General features: G+C 39.0%; 2 protein-coding genes and 1 non-coding gene across 6 annotated transcripts in view; all 3 read right to left on the minus strand.

The window, feature by feature from the left end:
- The window catches only part of arhgef6 (Rac/Cdc42 guanine nucleotide exchange factor (GEF) 6), a 29817-nt gene extending 13865 nt beyond the window's left edge, over positions 1-15952 (minus strand). For all 3 annotated transcript variants that reach the window (XM_057349064.1, XM_057349063.1, XM_057349065.1), the window contains exons 1-9: positions 15682-15952; positions 14524-14607; positions 12079-12163; positions 3606-3727; positions 2920-3124; positions 2116-2186; positions 1925-2019; positions 1698-1793; positions 388-510 (exon numbers count right to left, since the gene is read on the minus strand). In XM_057349064.1, the coding sequence (XP_057205047.1) occupies positions 388-510; positions 1698-1793; positions 1925-2019; positions 2116-2186; positions 2920-3124; positions 3606-3727; positions 12079-12163; positions 14524-14607; positions 15682-15846 (1046 nt within the window). In that variant the 5' untranslated portion in view covers positions 15847-15952. The remainder of the gene's footprint in view (positions 1-387; positions 511-1697; positions 1794-1924; positions 2020-2115; positions 2187-2919; positions 3125-3605; positions 3728-12078; positions 12164-14523; positions 14608-15681) is intronic.
- Positions 15953-17491: 1539 nt separating this feature from the next.
- Positions 17492-21130, minus strand: rbmx (RNA binding motif protein X-linked). 2 transcript variants are annotated; one of them, XM_057349072.1, is made up of 9 exons: positions 21003-21130; positions 20151-20276; positions 19844-19950; positions 19489-19654; positions 19204-19305; positions 19004-19118; positions 18795-18926; positions 18632-18723; positions 17492-18101 (listed from the first exon to the last, which is right to left on the minus strand). In XM_057349072.1, exons 2-9 carry the CDS (start codon positions 20257-20259, stop codon positions 17785-17787), a joined length of 1140 nt encoding a protein of 379 aa, XP_057205055.1. In that variant the 5' UTR covers positions 20260-20276; positions 21003-21130; the 3' UTR covers positions 17492-17784. The 2 variants fall into 2 exon arrangements, with proteins under 2 accessions (XP_057205055.1, XP_057205054.1); XM_057349071.1 differs by having other exon boundaries at positions 19204-19320.
- LOC130564301 (small nucleolar RNA SNORD61) lies at positions 19740-19816 on the minus strand. The gene has a single exon (XR_008964229.1). It is a non-coding gene; the product is annotated as a small nucleolar RNA SNORD61 (small nucleolar RNA).
- Positions 21131-21483: the final 353 nt, after the last annotated feature.

A 21483-nucleotide genomic window follows, 5' to 3' on the forward strand; every position in this document is an offset into this window, starting at 1 on the left:
CGAGAGTCTTGCCTTTTCACTCCCTCCTTATGTCGTGGAGCATTTTGAGATGGAAGGAGAAAACGAACAGAAACCTTGATGAAGCTCATACAAGAAGCGTGTAAAATGTGGCTTTGCCGTTTCTGAATATCAGTGATTTTTTACATAACAAGGAAATGCTTGAAAAAAGAACTTCAAATGGAAACTTGACAGTAAAGGGAACTTTTGGTTTAGTCACCACTATAAACCATAAGAGAATCAAAGCTTAACAGAGACACCTAGTGGTTACATTTTATATTACAGAAAACTCTGCCCTCCAAACACTCCCACCCCATCATTTGCGTGCCATTGCTCATCAACGGATTGGCCCTGCCCCAAACTCCTGCCATTGGCTGTATGGACACTGACCTGTGATCAGTAAGCACACATACTGCAGAGGGATGACTAGAGCAGTAAGACAAGTAGAGCGTTCGGATCTGACACATCAGGTTCAAGTAACAGCCTGCAATCCGCTGCTGGCCCTCTGGCATCCTACAGAGAGCAACACAAACATAATAGAGGCGCACAGGTTACTCCTGCTTATTATTTTCTTCAGTACATTAGGTCAATAAGCTTTATAAATGTTCGTTTTACAATTTAAAACGAGGCGAATTACTGAAACTGTGGAAACATTTTCAGACACATTAGAAATGACCGAAGGCACCACCAGATGGTGCTGTGAAACCCAAACAATGAGTTCAGCATTATTAAGGCATTATTCACCCCAAAATAAAACTTTTGTTATTATTCGTCTTCAAGCCATCCTTAGATTTGTTTTTAGATGAACGATCACCTTCACACACTACAAATGATCAGGCCCAATCCTCTTTTATTGTTTCATGTTTGTGCAATCCATGATATCATTGCAAATTCTCTTTTGACTTGTTGATCATTTATTTAAAGGCATCTCTAGCTCATCTTTTGTAAGACTGGCAATAATACCACGTGTTTTGTTCTCTATAACGTAATATATCATGCCTATGTGTGTACATATGTATAGACACGCATGTGTATGTGTCTGTATATGATTTTCGTTCCTTTCTCCATTTCATTTTACTTTTAAAGGGATAGTTCACGCCAAAATGACAGTATATAAAACTGAAAATAAAACTGACCTGACTTCCATATACAGTGTACTGCATATTAACTGCATTTGTAAACCCCTAGATTAACGTTCTTTTTTGCATTTTCATGTAATGAATAATATAATTTGCTTATCTATGTAAACGATTGCACATACAGTATATCTGTTCTGGATGTCTTGAGACTTCTGAAATGTAGAAAAAACAATACGACATCATCAGCACTTCAGTTAATGTGTTTGCACTTTGCAGTCACGGTCAAACATTTTAACACGTTACCGTTTTCCTGTTTCAGATGCTGAAACTAAGTGGGAACGTTTTTGTGACTGTACAAAGTGCATGAATATTTAATAAATCAAGTACTGAGGCGGTTTATTATTGGTTTACGTTTGCTATACAACCTGCCATTACAGTCCACATCCTCACCGTTTCATTCTGTGCATCTTGTGCACTGCAAAAGCAATGATCACCTGTCATAACCAAGTGAAAGTACAAGTCATTGCTTAAACCCGGGGTTAAAACTGCCTTTAAGAAGCCATTAATCCAGGCTTAAGTGTAGTGCAAAAATCTCTTTACAAGCTAAAATACAGCTCTTACTTGGAGCACTCTTCCAAGGCAAGACACAAGCCCTGCTGGAAAGAAAGGATGTCCTCTAAATTCCCATTCAGGCTGGAACAGTCTGTGTTAGACAGCCTGCAGAAAAAGCCACAGAAGAATCATTGTGTGCAAGGGTTTTCATTGACCGACCCACTTTTCTAAAATGTCATTTGGTTTTGCTATCAAAAGGACCCTGTAACCATGGTAACATATGCTTTTTTCATTACTTGTCGCTAGCCGGTAGAGGGCGCAGGTAACAGCCAAGTAACGTTTGAAGTTCTTTGACAAACTCTCTCTCATGCTCCAAAATGTCTTGAACGACCTGAGAGACAAAGACGTGGACAGCACAAAAATATGAGAACGACTTCCAGAAAAATGATTCCTTTAGATGACGTGTGGCATATGTAAAATAACTCACCACGTTATAATAATTTTTAGTTAGCTGAGGGACATCAAATCCTTTTATCGCCTTTGGAGATATTGGTTTGTCTGGATAAAAGAAAGGGACATTTTTTGAGAAAACATCACTGTATGTGCACTGCACTTTGCAAAGTCCCCCCAGGCAGCTTCCATGCAAGTACAGTTCCTATTTATCTGACAAAGCAAAATATTAAAATGTATGACATATTGGTTAAGATTATGGTCCAATAGATATGTAAAATCAGCAATAAAATCTAAGGACCAGTGTTTTGAGAAGTGTGCTTCTGTATGACTGAATGCAGTGCGAACATTTTATGATATGTATACAAATATATTTAAACCACTTAGTGATTGCTATGAGGTTGTGAAGAGACTCAGCTGACATAAAACATATTTTTTAGAGAGAATCGCCTAGTTGGTATTACAATTTGTGTTTTTTGGGTGTTGTTTTGTTTCACCTAATGAGATCTTTTAGGAAGTTAATAAAGCAGGTCATTGTGAGTAAAATATTTGTTTTCTTTATGAAACACACTTTATCTCTATTCATTTTGGGTTTGTTTTTGTTTTCTATTTTAAGATCTGGCAACGCTTCTATTTAAATATTTGCCATATTAAACACTGTGAAAAACACACTTGTGAAAAAGGCAATTGTCACTTTTAACAGTAAGACTAGCCTACAAGTGCCGTATTTGTTAACAAGTGATACATTTGTGCTATGACGTCTCTCTTCATAATGCTTATCAGGATGACATTTTTTGAACTATGCTTACATGCAAGTCAATCTCTCGGATTGCCCACTCACCACATGGCTTGACCTCTCGTACATAGTTGCTAGGGAACCAGCCGGTCTTGCCATTAAGGGCTCCCTCCCACCATCCACCATCCTCCTGGCGTGTGACGTGGATGAGCTCACCCTTGCTGAAAGAGAGCTCGTCCTCATTGTTCTGTTTAAAATTGAAGCGTGCCTTTACCAGCAGATGCCCGCCACCTCCATTCTCCGACATTTCCTGCAACAGTTGAAAATCTATGTAGTCACCGAGGAGCACAGATCTTTGACAGAAAAAAGCTCCAAAACGTTTGCCAAACAAACGTAAAATGTCCATTCACAGAGACTGAAATCAATCTACATAAACCTACACCGCTAACACCAAATTGTAAACGTCTTGGCATGATAATAAGAGACTGGACTAGCCCCCAATATTGTCATAATCTGAGTGACCTAGGATAAAATTTTATTCACAATGGAAGAGTGAATTTAAATCACAATCTACAACAATTATATGCGAACGAGTTGCAACAGGTTATCATGTTTTGTTATCACTAGGGTTTATTTCTGTGTTTACTTGTTAGGTTAGGATTAGGTTGCTTTCTTTGATATGTACGCTACTTAAAATCTGGCACACACAACTATGTGCATGCACATAGTGTAGACCCATGTATCCCGTCATCCTGACTAAATTCACCCGTGGCACTGTTCAGATGTCTTACCACTGCTTTTGATTGCCTCCGCAGGTGCCTGCTGGACTGTGAGGTAGGAACAGCTTGCGAGACGGTGGACAAGCTAGGAGCAGAAGTGCTGGACTGGGGACATGATCTATTAGGGGTACAATCTGGACATGAGAAGAAAATAAAGAGAAGTTTAAAAAAGTAAAGAAGACTTTGCCTGAAAGCTTTTGTCAATAACTTCTCTATTCTTTCTGGTGGAATGATCTGCTAAATTCAGACCGGTCAATCATATCTCTCACAATACTCAAACATGTTCTGTGAATACTAGACAGAAACATGTTAACTCTCTCACAGGTATTATCTAGCATCGTTGAAACCTGGTAACTTGTTATGACACTTCTTGTATTACAGCCTCCCTATGATGAATTGCTTCTTTTTTTCTCACTCTTGTAGGTTGCTTTGAATAAAAGCGTCTGCTAAATGTAAGTGTAAATGTAAATTGTTCAAAATTCGATTTTTGACTGTGGATGGTCTCTTTGAAATTCAGTTCAGCCTGTTACATTGTAAAAAACCTAGAACATGAGTGGTGGACATGCATTTAATGCATGACGTAACGCCGTCTGTTTTAGCACACTGTGACTTGAAAATTACTGTCATACCATATGATTTAATGTCACACCATGTTTGGCAGCACATAAGTGTCCAAATAACCTGCCATGCACAAACTAATAGCACAGTGTCATGCTCTTTAATCATGCATTTAATCCTCATCATTTTTAGCGTTGTTAATAAGCATATGTTTGTTTTTTCATTGTAAAGGCACATCTTTAACACTGACACCAGATGAGAATTTCACCAATTTCCATTCAAAATGATTAACTCTAAATGACAACGTATTTTGAGCAGGGGGTGCTGTGAATTTTTTTTTGCCAGGGCAGAAGTTATGACTGTGCCATGGGTGAGCCGCTTAAGTTTGACGTTAAAAAGAACGGAGGCAAAAATTAGTTACTGCCGAGAATAAAGAAGGATGCCAGTGTGATTATAGGCTACAGCATAAAAACAAACACAAACGCATGTTATATGTATGCATATAGTTAAAGCACAATCTGAAACTAGCTGCGCGGCCGCAGCTTAAGCACTCAAACATCAACCTATAATAAACCCTGGGTCAAACCAGGCAGTCATGCCATTAAACACAACTGCATGCTGCACGGCGACAGCACATAGAAATCAACACGTAACGTTACACATTCTGCCTGTAGACCTAGCCACAATCTCAAATAAAGAAATAACTGCCTTACATTACTGCTGGCGTGCATCCAAAACTCTGAAAGTTGCCTTTCTTTCTGGGTTGACAATAACAATAACAATTAACAATAACGTTATTAAAACAAAAACAGTAACGTTATTAATGTTTTCAATGGATATTAGTGAATAGACACATTAATAAAATGTACTATATTTATTTTTGATAAAACATTTTCATTTACGGAGTGTCTATGTACAAATAGTACAAATAGCCAAGGCAGCAATACTTTTTACACTGACCCAAAATAGCTGTGTTTTCTTTGGATTAAGTAGAAATAGTAGTTAGATGCTATTGATACTTATAAATAGTGGCAGATAACGTTACTATTCGCAACTCAGTATTGTTGTGCAGAGTGTAAATCATTATATTTATAAAAATGATTAAAATGATGGCAACTTATTGAGATATTAAAGCCCTACACCCCTAACCTTACCCTAAACTTTATGAATAATTTTTTTAAAGTCCTTTATGATCTGTAATGTTATAGAAAAAGGAAAAAGAGCGTTTTCAGCGAGAGTTGGACTAGAACCCCGATCTCCTGTGCCACGCTATACAGACTTTACATCTTACCCCACTGAAGTCACTGTTTGAAATTGTGTTGTTCTTACACTTTTTCTATTCCATTCACATATTGGTGGGCGGACTTTATTTATTTATTTTTGACACAGTTTCAGTTTTTCTTTCGCTCGACGCCAGGGGGTGCTGCGGGTGCATTTCAGCACTTTCATTTAAAGTATAATAGTGTTTTAACAAAGTATGAAAACCAGAACGCTAAAAAGGCATTTAATGCAGCCTCCCACAGACAACAGCACAGATAACACAGGGTCACTCCCACTATATCCCACCCACGTCACTAAATCACAATTCTGTCAAGACACATGATCAACAGACAACACAGCTCACTGCACTTACATCTGGGTCACAACCAGAGGCGGACAAAGTACACAACTTCCTAACTTGAGTGAAAGTACAGATACTACTGGTCAAATATTACTCCACTACAAGTAAACGTTGTAAAGATAGATTCTCAAGTAAAAGTACAGAAGTACGTGCTTTTAAAAGTACTCAAGTAATAAAAGTACATTTCCTTTATATCAGTGGTGCATTGTTTTATTGTCGTATACCTTATGCCTCTGAAGCAACCTACTGAATACACAGTATCAGTGGTATTAAAGGAGTAATTCACTTCAAAATTTGCCCCCATTGACTTTCCATAGCAATTTTTATTCCTACTATGGAAAGTCAATGGGGGCAAATTTTGAAGTGAGCTACTCCTTTAAGAGCTTTGTATGTTTAGCATATATATGTTTCGTTTAGATATAATCCTGTATGATCATTTAGCCTAATTATCCTCATTAGCCCCCTGGGCCTATATGTCTTTAACAGCAGTGTTTTGTTTTTTGTTTTAGCAGCAATTTATCAGTGAGTAGTAAGGTTCTTGTATATAGTAAAGTGTAGAAGCCATGTTTTTGTTGGATTTATTACCATTTGTATTACCATAGTTTAACTACAAACATAAACTATAGCTAGTATAATGAAACCATGGTAAATGTTTAGTTACTGTGGTTTTACTGAAAATAGCTTAGTAGGAGTATGGTTACTAGCTATATAGAGAAAATGGTACATTTCTGGATACTGTGGTTTTACTGAAAATACTACCCTGCTAAAAAAAACAATGAATTTGTGAATTAGAATTAGATTTTTCTATTAAATTCCTCTTTGTTGTGTGTTTTGGGTTTTATTCCAATAGGATTTACCATCCCATCAATTAAATACATCACAAACAAGTAGACAACTAGTATCCATAAAATACAATTTCCATTATAACCATTAAATCCATTACATTTTATGTTGTGTTTTGGGCTGGGTTCGATTGCTTTAACTATAGTTACTACAGTAAAAATATTCCAAACGGCTTTAAATGATATAGCAGCAGATCAGAAGTTAACACGCACGCGCACGCACCTTAACTATGGCTATACGATCTCATGAAGTTTTACATTTTCTCTGTCATGTAGCTCAAGGTGTATGTGATGTGTATTTAACGTTACTGTTTAGCCGAACATTTTCATGACAATGTCTTCTATGGTCTTTGACTGATTGTAGCGCTCGTTCTAAGCAATGCATCACACATAGTTGAACCTACAGATGATTACAACAACACACTTTAACACGTGCCTTTTTCGTCTTTTAATGTTCCGTTTGCCTTTTTAGAGCGCTTTCAGCTGTGTAGTAGCGCCGACATTTACATTAGTTTAGCGGGGGAGATCTCAGGTTTGCCAGATTTGTGTAAAAAATCAGCCATCAAAGTTTACAAAGCTAGCCGGAAAACCACGCGCTTAGAAAAACTGAAATACTTGGCAACAGTGAAAGGTCCTGGCAGACAGTGTCGCCAGATTGGGCGGGTTCTCGCCCAATTGGGCTTCTATTGAACGGGTTAGACCGGAGAAAAATGCATTGGGCGGGTGGACAAAATTTGGGCTGCTTATGAAATTAAAAACCCGCCCACGCAGCTTGCCTTTTCTTTGCTTTTGATTAGTTATTTCAAAACGTTTGAAAATAATGTGCAGTCATAAACACATTATTCCTTAACGCAGCCCTTATTGGTTCAGTTTAACCAATCCGGTCTGGGATAGGGAGACCTCACCTGTCAATCAATCTACAGTTGAGATCATGTGATGGCTCGTGAGTGACGGGTTTTGGCGCGATAAAGGACCAGATTTTCTATATTGAAGCGATCGCAATGCCAAAGTGGCCCAAATATATGTTGCACGGTAGGGAGAGTAACTCAAATCTCACAACGTGGATTACACATGTGGTGACAGACGACTCGAAGACTTTGTAAATATAACTACAACTGAATTCCAAAACATTTCCCGCACAGGAAAACCCGATACATAGAAACTACTTTCTACATTTGGACCTTTTATAAATGTAGTGGAGTAAAAAGTATGATATTTGTCTTTCAAATGTATACAGTGAAGTTGAAGTCACAAGTACTCAGGAAAAATAATACTCAAGTAAAGTACAGATACTCAAAAAGTGTACTTGAGTACAGTACGTTAACGTTACTCCGGTAAATTTACTTCGCTACTGTCCACCTCTGGGCACAACTATTTACATCTGATTACAGTCGGTCACTCATGTCCCACAATGTGTGTCAGAAAACAAAAGAAAATCATTGAACACAGACAAACCAGAACCAGGCTTCAAAGAAATAGTTTCCATAAATCAAAGTTCTGTCAAATTTCTTCACTCTCATGTCCAAGCCCAAGACTTGTGTGTCAAGTTATCAAAGTCATATAATAGCTTTTGTGAGAAACACTCATAAACTGCTCATTATTAACTGACAACCTTGTTTTCTCTCTCTCTCTCTCTCTCTCTCTGTCATTAACACAATCTCATGACAAAACATGTATTTACTTGGTATAGAAATAGCATGTTTTTATAAACAGTGGATGATAAGGTACAAGGAGGGCTGCCGAAAGTACTCAGGGTGCCTGGTGTTCTGTACTCAGGGCATGACAGATCTTCAGCTTGGCAGAGGCCTCTAGGGCCCGTCACTGACTCACACAGCGTTCATCTCGCCTGCTCCGTCTACACAACAAGCTCAGCACGTCTGCTGGATTTCATGCCTAGCTTTTCCCGAACACCCACACTGAACACACAGTGTGTGTGAAAGCGCTCCAAGCGTTCCACAGCCAAACAACACCGAATACAGATAAGGCCATTCGAGGGAATGTCTTTGCTACTTCTTGAAGAAGTCACTTCAGAGTGAGACATTTTTTGTTTTAATGCTAATTCATCATAGGGATCAAACAGTCTGCCCTCAAAACGAGGTTCAACCAAAAATTCTTTCATCATTTACTCACCCTTACGTTATTACAAACCTGTATGATTTTCTTTTTCCTGCTGGAGACGAAAGATATTTTAAAGAATGTTCAACATTGGCCCCCATTGACTTCCATGGACACAAATGTTCATTCTAACATATTTAAATATTTGATAAAATATCTTCTTTTGTGTTTCACAGAAGACTCATATACAGGTTTTGAATGACATGAGGGTAAATAAATGCTTGTTTAATTTTAGGGTGAACGATCCCGCAGAGTTCACAAATCTCATTAATCTCACTTGAACATTTCAAGTTAGCTTTGCAACCTTTATAACCATGTGAACACACGTACAAATATACATTTCAGATTTCCAAACATTAGAAAATTGGGAGTTCAAAATGTTAAACAAATCAATGCCATCCAGGCATTAAATGAACAGTTCATGTGAATTTTTGCAATTCATGTGAATTTCTGAGGAACATTCCGGTTGTTTCCTATAACAAAAACAACGAGAAAGGGGCCTGACAAAAAATATAGGAAAGACTGAAATTCAACTTGTAAAGTCAAAACTAATTTTGCAATATCAGATAAGGAGCCAATGAATTTTGTTTATATATATATATATATATATATATATATATACTGTATATATATATATATATTGTGTCCCATGGCAGAGAGAAACTCATGTGAAACAACGAGAGTGAGTAAACAATCTGTCATTCTGAGTAAACTACTCCTTCAAGGATAGAATCAGCAAAAGGTTGAAAATCCAGAGGTGGCCAATACTCTTGTGAAGCATTCCTGTGGGATTGATGGACAACTTAATCAATTACAAGACACTCGCTTCTAAAGGCAAAAGGACTCCTAAAGGCTCATAGGACTGTGGGAAAAACAACAAGGAAGCAAAAACAGAAGAGCTACATGCCTCATGGATTCCGCATACTTCTGCAGCTGCAGTCAGCTGCCCAGACAGGCCCCGCAAAACAGCAACTGTCTGCTGCCTCCAGTAGTTCTGAGCAGCTGCTGTTGAAGGACACAGATGCAGGCACAGCCCAAAACAAATGACCTCTCGATGCTCACAGAGTGAATACAAGAGGCCAGTCAACCTTATCTTCACAAAAATGTGATTTGTATCTCATGCTTACAGTACTCTTCAAGTGAATTAAAAGGCCTGCTGTGCATTTCACCACAGATAAACCTGCACGGGCATGTGATATCTAGCCATCAAATTTGACAGACTTCTAAAAATGAACTTGAACTGATAGTGGAATTAAAAGCTGTTTACTGGACCACTTTGGAATCTAATCATTATAGAAAAAGCTGCTGATGCTGTGGGGTGGAAAGAGGACAGTTGCTTCTAAATGTCTTCAGGGACCATGCAGCAGGAAAGATATGGCTCATTTCCCCAGTAACACAATGCTGAGTGATTATAAATTGCCTGAAATGCAAAAAGCTTGTAAACATAGACATCCTTTGTAAGTTGCCTAGAGTTTGACGCACAATTCTGAAACGAAAGACCTTTTTGACAACTTCATATATTAGCTAATAGAGAAACAGAGAAATTAGTGACATAAAAATGTACCATACCACAAAATAGAGCTGTTCAACGATTAACTGTAATTAATATATTTAAATTATATATAAATATGAATATACACATGCAAATATTTCCTAAATACACACATGTATGTGTACGTTTTTATAAATACAAAATAAATATGCACAGTTCACAGATATGTATTACGTAAACATGAATATGAATTTGTTATGAATTCACCGTATTGGCATTTAGATTTTTCAATATTTTATTTCCATGCATCATATTTTTACAAGATAATCCTAAAATGTTGAGTTTTCTCAAGCGGTGCGGTGTGAAGAGTCCAGACATTAGGAGATCAAGAAAAATGGGAAGATTGTATTTTTCTGCCTGATTGGCCTGCTTCTGACCCAGAAACACTGGACTGGAATCAGCATCTCATCTATAATGCAACCAGTCTGACAGTAGAGGTTTTAGCCCTTTAGCTCAGACTGGAGAGGTTTATATTTAGCATTTATGTCTCTGGACATATTTGCGTACATTAGATATAATGTATAGTGTTTTAGATGATGGGTCGTACAGTACCATGATTCATCTTAACAATGTACAACCATACTGATCATTAACATGACATTATACAGAGACTCGTGCCTACAAGAAACATCAATATAGAAAAAATAAAAAGAGGAAACATTGTAAGTGATGCTTGATGCACAGTCACGTGTCATTTGCGGTTCGGGTCGGTAATAAATAGGCACGGGCGGAATGTGGGTCCAGTAGCCAATAAGACTATTTCAACTCAACTCAGCTGAGGAAGCTGCTTTTACACGGTCCTGTGCTTATTTGTGTTCAAGCTCTGTCTGAAGAGCTGGTTTCTAATTGCAGCGCAATTTGCAGTGTTGAGCATTGTAGGCAATCGTGCAGCAACTGATGGACAGCGAGCACTCGACTCTATGCTCTTATCACAATAAAGATTTAGGCTCATCGTGGTGCTACTGGCCTCTTTCCTGCATTACACTTCAGCTTTGATGGCAGCTTAGCTTTTAGCGTGTTGCAGAGTTTTGGGAGAGACAACCAACAGTGATCCAATATTGTTAGCTAGTAACCTATCCATTTAATGTAGGATAAAACATAACTCGGATCATTTGTTCTTGGAAGAATTAGATGAATTCAGTTCATATTAAAATGAAGGGCATTTCAGACTTCAGTGTTGTTAAAATAGTTAAAATCTGAGATTAAAACATTTTTAAAAATCTAGAGTCGCAAGTGACATTGCTGGTGTATTTTTTATAAGCTATATCTGAAAAAAACTATTTTCTCAGTGTAATCTTCTAGTTCTATTCTTGCTATCCCATTCCTCGCATCAAGCACCGCAAGCGAGAGAGACTTCTGTGTTTGATTTGTAATTTGCGACGAAGTCAGCTGAAACCAACAGTTGATGACATTCTTTTAATTATTTCACGTATTTCTTTTATATGTGATTTATGAAATGTGTTAATGTATTAAAATAGTTGTTCATATGATATTAACAATAGTTATCTTTTTTCTGTTAAATTATTGCTTGTTGCATGAGAAAATAAATGGTTTCGTGTACATGCATGCATCTACGTCTATTTAATGCGGGTGAGGTTCGGGTCGCGGTGTGTATGTCAAACGGGTAGGGTCGGGTACGGAATGAAATTAGTGCTGCTGTCGGGTGACGGGTCGGGTGTTCTTTTAATTACTGCAGGTTTACCAAATAGGACCCGTGCAGGACTCTGGCTTGATGTTCTGATTTGACCAGAGATGATACCTGGCCTGAAAATACACGTCCACAACATTATCATTTACCTTGAGTGGCAATGTTTATTGCTGTGAGCGTTGACAGGACTTTTCCAAAGTTGTCCCCAGTATATAAGCACTCTGGTTCAAAGCCCTGAGAAGAGAAGACACCAAATCAAACATGAAAAATTCTGCAGAAGTAGGTCAGACATCAGAGGAGAACCAGGTTTTCATCTACCACACACACTGTAGAAAGAACCCCACAACAAAATGCCTCGCACACTTTTGAGATGTAACGGCAGGACATTCATGAGAGTCTGCTTGTTTGTCATGTGGTCACTCACTGGGTGCAGACAGCTATCCTCTTTCTTGCGAAGGGTAAGGTTTCACATTTTAAATAAAACATAAGAGAGTTTACACAGCAATGCAAGAAGTAGCATCTGTCCATGTGTTGGCCAAACACTGTTTAGCTTTAGTGGCCGAAATGAGACGAATTATTAAGCAACGTCTGTCGGAAGGAACCTCACCGTTCAGTGCTTTTTAAAAAACCTGTTGTAAAATGACAGACCATCGTGGAATGTGTAAGCAGATAAGCATACAATGTTATGTCAACTGTGCGAGGAAACATTTGTAAGGTTAACATAACAAATATTTGCATTTAAAATAAATATACTTGTACCAGCTCGTATCGAGCTTTGTAGCTTGTGGTACGATACTTCTTGTTTCCAGCTGCTTTAAAAGGAGAAGTGAAAGTTATGTGACTGGATTCTTTGTCCAATCACATGATTCGCATCAACATCTTGCCTACTGGGTCTTAATAGATTAAAGTGTTTTCTTCAAAATAAAACAACCACACGGTGGGCTGGTCCCAGCTACTCACAGCCCCGGCCCTCACTGTCAAATTTCATACTGCTGCATTCACCGCAAATTATACAGAAGATTAGCAATTATTTACACAGTTAGAAGACCATTTCCAGTGCAGTCAATGCAGATCTTAGCTAAATACTTTTATTGTAGTGACTGCTAATAAAGGTCGACCAAATTGATTATTTGGCTAGTATTTGGATATATTGGGACTATAAACTTTGACCAATAACGGTGACAGATTGACCAATGGATTGGACATTTACATACTTCTATCAGGCGATATCAGATATGTTGCATAATGGTATAGGGTAGGGATGCTCCAATCAAGATTTTTGGATCCCGATTCCAATGCTTCAAGCTTCACAAAACTGATATGTAAGCTCTCTGATCTACATTACCCTTTTCAGATAAAGTAATACCCCAGATGTTGCCTTTGTTATATTGTTATATATTTAAGGTAATTAAACTTAAGTGCCAAATCAGGTCTGTCGTATTAAATGCATTGGACACTGCACCTTCATGTGAGATTTCTCTGGAACATGCAGGGCAAATAGCGAGTTTTTCATTGTTTCTCGAAAGATCCTAGTAATTCCACACCAACGATGACATGAATGTGGCGACGTAAATCATTTTCGCCACGAACCATGTACATCCCCACGCGTTGATGTCATCAAATTGTGATCGGTTCGTGAGATCGGCCAAGTTTAGCGAGTACCGATCCAGTCATAAAATGTGATTATCGGCCAATACCGATCTGCGTCCGATCGATCGGAGAAATCCTAGTATAGGGCATTAAAAAGCATTAAAAAACAGCGGATGCATGCGGTTCAGAAGTAGTCATATTTTTAAACTTCCGTAATTAACTCTCACCAAAACAAAGATATTTTGATGATGAATACCAAAACAGAAATCTCCTTAGCAAACTTATTACTTTACCCTTACAAAGCTGAACCTAAGCGTAATTACATGGCACTTATTCAGTGACGTTTGCCAATTTCATGCGCATAGCTTTTGGTCATAACTTTCGTAAAAGGAAACAGTAAATGTCAGTGCTGTTACTCCATATTTTGTAGTTTAAATGTGTCTAAACCAAGGATCTTCCATATTCTGACAATGTTTACAGAGCTAGTTATAATGCCCCACAGTCTTGCCAGTGTTGCTGCAGGAAAAAACACAGCTATTTCTAATCCTAATCAATGAAATTTATTACACTGACATGCACGTGTAAAAGAGCAAGGACAGTATTAGAGCAATGTTGTTTACTGACATGCAAGTCAGACTTGCAAAACCAAAACATAGCCCTGTTTATGGACAGCTGCACTTAAATGGTGAAGAAGGACTCAACAAAACACTAGTTTAGATTACTAGTTACTGTTAAGTAGATTTAATAAGAAAGATGATTAAGGTTAATCATGCATTCCCAAAACCAAAGTCTGTTCATTACTACTAGCTTTAAAATGGAATTCATTGGCATGACATAAACACTGACTTACACCAATCACTATAAACTGATTAGTTTACTTCTTAAAACCAGATTACCTGAAACCTAAAGATCTTCATCTATGTAGGTTATGCTACACAGTTCTGCAAGCATAAACGATGTTTTTCAATGGCATGACCCTTAACAAAAAGGTAAAATAACCTTACCTCAACCTTTAGAGACTGGCATCCTTTCAGAAACTCCCGAATATTTGCAATGCAGTCCGCTTCGCATCGGGGATCAGATGAATACTGCAAGCAATGAAACAGCGAGGATGTAAATAACCTCAACTTTGACGAAAGCCTTGGCTGCGACCGCAACGCAAAAAAATCACTAAAGATCTTGTTTTGTCAACCCAGCCTATTAGCCACTGCTGCACAATATCACATGATAAAAACGGCATCCGCTCAGTTAACAAGAAACCATTTCTTCGCGTGCGTTTCGTTCTGGTTCACACACATATACAGCCCGTATCTACTCTAATCTCATCGGGCCGTCTAGCACCAGGAAAAGATATTTGGAGGAAGTGACGATATGTGCTCTCAGCGAGCCTCTAAATCGGCCCGCTTAGGCTACATGTGGATACCTGCAAGTAGATACATGTCTTTATAAATGTCTTGTTGAAATCGACCAGTTTTAATTAAAACGGAGGGGAGGACAAACCAAGAAAGCACATAACGGGCCTTCGCAGAACAGAGAAACTTTTACAAGTTGTTGCATTGATCAAACCACGTTTGCTCTTACGAGCTCTCCCTTGAACTAAACCCCGAGTTCAAAACGAATCGACTAAACATGTATTTCGTAGAAAACGTACATAAAAAATTCATTACGACTTTTGTGTTAGGTAAAAGGCCCCGTGTATCTGTATTGTCACAGATAGCAGTCGAGATATGCATGCATGATGTATTCATCTAAGATCTGTCAAGTCAAGCCTGAAAGGAGAAATGCATTTCCTGGTATAATTAATGCATATAAATGCAGCACATTAAGTCAAGAGAAATTGCTTTGCTTAAGAATGCGGAACAGTGTTTTCCCCCCCATGTAAGTTAACAGGAAGTTAGATTCTTTATCATGGTTTATTCGTGCGCCTTAAATACATAAACAATAAACTAAACGCATTCATCGCGTTGTTTCCCCAACGTTTTAAAGTACATTTACAGACACGTAAAACAAAGACCAACTTGACAACAAGCATCCCGACGACACGTATCGTGAAGCGACGGTGTCGCATGGTTATTTAGTTGATGGATACGCATTTAAAGACAAATACCATTTAGTAGACTGTTGCTTTTTATTCATAAACGTGTGCGCGTATTAGCGATTACCTTTAAGATGGGTCCAGGTAGCAGACGCTCCACAAGCTTACACAGAACGACCCCATCCTTCAAAGATGTCTTCAAAAAGTCCTCTGGATCAGCAATATTCTTTTTAGGGGAATTAAGCACGCCTAACGTTATTAGCCACGTAACCGTCTGCTCCTCTGGGTTCATAGTTTAGGCTCAACGGGCCTTTAGATTGCACTGCACCCGTGCTGTGCCAGCTCTCTGTACTTATCTTTAGATGCTCCCCACATCCGTCGCGCTTCTGCTTTTGCTGCGGCGTTGTAACGACCATTCAGCCGCACAAGGAAGTCCTTTAGCGGACGTATGCCTTACAACCAATATAAAGCCTCTTTCATTTTAATAAGACTATGGGGAATGTCATTGCTGTAAAATACCGCAAGTCTTTATAGCTTCATTTTGTGCACTTATTAAAATTACAAAGAATATCCAGAGGTTGGACGACAAACCCTGATAACCACACTAAACAGCACAGATTACATTTCTGTAAAAATATCCTGACAATAAAAGCACACATTTTTCCAATTCAAGTTATTTATTTAAGAAAAAGCATAGTCAAAATGCATTAATTCATTGTAGCATTTGGCATCTCCAAGGCTCCATCGACACCACGCCAGCCCAGCCTGACTTGGCAGTCATCAACAAAACTGGACGATCTGGACGAACAGGACAAAATGTCAGCTATATAGAAATGCAAAAACAATACATATCTAGGATTTCAGCATACCTGCACTGTAATACAGGACTACAGGCATCATATTCACTGCAACCAACAGGTGCCGATCAGCAAAGGAATCAAGAGTCTGACGATGATCCATCATTTATCCTGCAACAAGACACTTACAGTCAGCAAACAGATAAAGCTAAGACTGGGGACAAGTATTAAAATAAATAACTCAATCCAATCTGAATGTTTCCCAGGTTTGTTGATGGGCTGCTGTTTTTCTCCACGAGGTCTCCTTTTTTGTTAGAGGCATGTTTTGCGAGCAGATTTGGCTTTAACACTAAGTGATTTTACTCAAATTTCATTAGGGTTCCATTGTGATCTTTTGAGAAGTTGCAGCTATTTGGTTTACATTTTGCTGTGGGTATTTTGATCCTTTGAAGAAATTCAAATCCTTTAAAAAGCAAACGGCAATTTTTGCATTTGAAATAGGAAACATGATGAAGGGGCAAAAAAATCCAGACATTTTCTCCTTTTGTGCAACGGTAGAAACTGGCTGATATTTGAGACTAGGGGCTCTTAAACTCAGTGATCCAGTGGTTGAAATTCATAGACTCCTTTGTAGGCAGAGGTGACGTTTAGTTATTTTGTAAATACTAAAACGTTTCAGATAGCAGGTTTGCATTTGTTAAGCAAGGGCAACAAAGACGATGTTTGACTAAAATTACACTAACCTTTAGGTTTCAAATGACACCACCGAGACTTCACTTAGACCAGAACAAAAGGGTTTGCTTTGCTTACCAGCTGTCGACAGGTTTTATCTGTGGTGCTGAATTGTTTCTTGAATTTTGGTTGTCTTTGGATTGGTCGATGCAAGCAGTCATTGTTTAGGCTTTGCGATGAAGGGTCCATTTGCACTGAGGGAAAACTACACCCATAGAGAGTTTGGGAAAAAAGGTGACATTTGTCCTGTCTTCAACAATCATGCCTACATGAATATTTTGCATCTAAATTTGATCATGAAGTGCCATTTGGGCATGCTCACCATGGAAAACTTAAAAGGTAAACTAATTTTCAATTCAATTGAAGTTGTATTTCATTTCTTAATTCCTTGAACAGCAGCTTTGCTCATTTTTGATTAAAAACACTTTATTGGTAAATGAAAGCCATGTTTCAGAGCAATGCAGTTTTAACAATCAACATTGTACAAAAAAGAACACTCACTTAGATTGCAACGGTTTCACTAAATGGAAGATGGGCAATGGAAAAAAAACTCTGCATTTAAAAGGATGGGAAAAACCTTCACAAGTTTGGACACAGCTTGAAACTGAAGCTCGAAATCCAGATTTTAAAAGGACGTTTTTTGAAAACTCAAGTCTTTAGAACATCTCAACGAGAACGTCATGTCTCCATTCAAGTCCATCTCAGTATCGGTTCCGGGCCATTCCTCTATCTGCCCGGCCACCTCCACGCCGGCCACCACGAGGTGCCCCGCGGCTTGAGCTGCTGTATTCTCGAGGAGGATAGCCTCTCTCAAGAGGAGGGGGTGGTCCCCTTTCTTGCCTACCCGGACGGTCACCACGACTATTGGAGTATGGGTCACTCCGACTGCTGGGATAACTGTCACGACTGCCATATCCATCCCGGGAACTGCTGCCATAGTCGTCATAACGACTGCTTCCGCCACTCCCACTGTAGGATGGAGGGGGACCCCTTGAGGGTGGGGCGCTGCGTGAGTTACCTGCAGGGTCAATGGGTCATGTAATTGGCAAAATTTACTTAAACATTCTTTGCATGTTACTGCTTTGTCAAGTGCCCATTTTCCCAAATTCGTGTCAAGTTTAGCTCAAGGTTGCCAACTATCCAAATGTGGAAAAATAATTTCGGACCTTTCTGGTTCTGGGTGGGTGTTTAACCACAAGATAACTACCAAACCACAGTGTTGACAATTGCGCAATCACAGCCCTTTGGCACGCCATTGTGGGGTAAATGCATTTTCCATTTGTACTGAATTCCAGGAGTTTGGGCAGTTTGTCTCTCTTGCTTGTTCGGACAGAGCTACCAGAACGACTCAAGGCTTTGGGGGCAAACGCAGCTTGTGAGATTCCTTGTTGGTGTGGTTTTTGGTTGGAACACTCAGGACGAAAAGATGCCACGTTTGATGTTTCCACTTTTTAGCAAATCACACGAGGCAGCCCTTTCCAAGTGCATAACAGATAGTTTAGGTGGAGACCCTACCACATTTTCACCACACTGAAAGTTTAGTCTTACCGTAACCATCGTAAGGGTCTCTATAGGAGCCTGTACTGGGTCGTTCCATATAACCCCTGGGTTCTCGGCCACCACCATAGCCATCTCGATCACTAAGAAACAAAAGAAATGTTAGGTCCTTGCCATTGTAAAGGACTTTGCTGAATATTTATACTTTACACACCTGTATCCTCTGGATCCTGACCCATATTCATCTCTGGAAGTGGAATGGGCTGGATACTCCCGGTACGGGTAGTCTCGTGGAGGAGCATAGTCCCGAGAGTCACGTGAGCTCATGTAGTCGCGGCTGGAATAACTGAGGAACATGGACAGCTTGTGACCTTTTGTTATTTAAATACACATACCAAACACTGAAATATTCATAGTTATTACCTGTCTTTATTACTGTAGTGATCATCACGAGGTGAAGGACCATCATCCCTTCTAGACATCAGAGAATCCCTGCGGGGAGGGGGACCGTATGGGTCTCTATCCCTTGACATAGGTGCTGTTAAATACACAGATGTCTTTTAATGGCTCAAAGACATTTTTATAAAGCAGCATACAACAATTGCATCAAAATTAGCACTTACATCTGCCCATTGGCCCAGAGGGTGCAGATCTTTTGGGTGGGGGTCCTCCGTTCCTCACTGGCGGGCCTCTCTTTGTTGGAGGTGGGCCTCTTGATGACATGCCTTTAAAAAAAGGTTCTACAATTCCTATGTTATCTTGGAAAAGTTTTAAACGATAAAATTTGCATGCATACTTGTGACAAGCTCAGAACTTCTTAGAGAACAATCATATGTGGATCATGAAAAAGGTCTCATCATAGCAGTCAAATTTGATAAGATATTTGTGTAGAAGAGATTGAATAGTACCTCTGCTTGGTGGTCCCCGCATTCCACTTGGTGCTCCTCTGGATCCTCGCGGGCCTCTGGGGGGACCGCGACTTCGTGTGTGAACTGGGGGTGGACCACGACGGCCCGAAGATTCAAATTGAGGCTTTGTGGCCTGCTCTACTTTAATGGGCTTCCCATCAAGAGGCTTGAAACATAAAAGAGAACACAGATTTAGATAAACATTGCTCTTAGATAGAAAATAAGATAAACAATAGAGCACTATAAATTGTAAGCTCAGAACTTCTTAGAGGACAATTGTGGACAACATCAGTTCAAAATGATCACCATCACAAAGCATCATCATTGCTTACAAATGTCAATTTGCATTACTTACCTTGCCATTCATTTCTCTTGCAGCATCTTTTGCATCGCCAGGATTCTCGAAAGTTACAAACGCGAAACCTCTTGATTTATTCGTCTCGCGATCCTTCATCAACAAAACTACAAAACATGAAACTCAGGGTCACACATTTGTGTCTGTTCATATCAAATACACCATTACCAAATCAATAATTTATCTATGGTTAAGTTTACTGCTCGTTTGCAGCAGACGCACTCATACACCCCCACACAAACGCACATGAGTTGTTCTTCATTCACACAATCTGAATCCTGCAGCAACAATTTTAAATCGCAGTTACCTTCCGATATCCTGCCGAATTTGCTGAAATATGCTTCAAGGACCTTCTCGCTCGTTTCTGTGTTGAGGCCACCGATGAACAGCTTGCCTGGTCGGTCTGCCTCCGCCATGTTTCTCGCTATTGCACCTAACGTTAGAGGGGAGAGGCACATTTTTTTCATTGTTAAAGACCAGTCCAGTCCACTTAAAATGATTAATTGCAGACGCCAACGCAAAACTGTCAGTGCATTCTGTTGCACCACCCACGCGAGTTGGAAATGGTGACTGAATATACAAAAATAAAACATGCAATGTCACCTTTATTCGAAATGTTTGGTCAGGCATGCTAACGTTAGCCAGCCTGCAGACGCGTCGACACGCAAGTGCATTACGAACTAAAATGAGTCGAGTCAGGAATGTTCTAAAAGATAAAAAAAATTCTAAGATCCGTTTGTTTTGCATTTACCGTTTAGTTTTTTTAAGCATGCTTCACAAAATGGCGGTCGCTTGCGGCCACACGCTGCTGGCAGATGAATCGGGTCATCAGGTCGAATCGAGATTCATAAACAACAACAAATAACGTTACAGTCGTTAACAACCGTCAGTTATATTTTATCATATAATCACTTCACACTGAATGTAGCAATGCATCAAAATGGCGATTAAAACGTGCGTTTAAAAAAACATGCTGCCCGCCATCCAACTAACACGAGGCAAATTACAATCACAAGTCCTCAAATATTTATCCTTCGCAACGCAGGAAAACTGAGGCGGTTATAATGGACATGCATTATAAGATCGCCACTTATCGATAAACTAAACATATATGCATGGTTAAATAAAAATTAATAAGTTAACGTTAACCAATACTCACCACAGGGTCAATACTAGACAGACAGAAACAAAAGGGGTCTGGCTGGTTTATATATGTCTCACGACTTTCGGCCCGCCCAGAGCTGCACAGACACTTACTCTGTGGTGGGGGGCGGACTTTATCAGTTAAGAAGTCTCTCACGCCATCTATAGTGTTGTTTGAAAATTACACCTAATATATCAGAATACTCGAATCAGAAGCTTCCACAATACATAAACACATCCAAATACAACAGTAAGACAGAAAATATTAATAGTAAAAAGTAAATTTTACAAATGTATATATTTGTATAACTGTTGTATATGCATATATACTTATGTGTAAATTAATATTAAATTATCATCACATCTGAAGGTCAGGCATTCCTATGTCATTTCCAAATTTTTCTTTCTTCAAATCCTTTTTTGAATAACAATATTATGAGCAATACAAGTAGTAATCAAGTGTATGAAAATAAAACAAAAACAAAGAAATAACAATA

The sequence above is a fragment of the Triplophysa rosa genome, linkage group LG13 (genome assembly GCF_024868665.1).
Source record: "Triplophysa rosa linkage group LG13, Trosa_1v2, whole genome shotgun sequence".
NCBI classification, from domain to species: domain Eukaryota; kingdom Metazoa; phylum Chordata; class Actinopteri; order Cypriniformes; family Nemacheilidae; genus Triplophysa; species Triplophysa rosa.

Coding starts and splice junctions, on each gene's coding strand:
- rbmx (XM_057349071.1), bottom strand. CDS start 20,259: ATGGCGGAGGCAGACCGACCAGGCAAGCTGTTCATCGGTGGCCTCAAC. Junction 19,119..19,203: donor CTCTGGGCCAATGGGCAGAT/GTAAGTGCTAAT, acceptor TGTATTTAACAG/CACCTATGTCAAGGGATAGA. Junction 18,927..19,003: donor CACTACAGTAATAAAGACAG/GTAATAACTATG, acceptor CATGTTCCTCAG/TTATTCCAGCCGCGACTACA.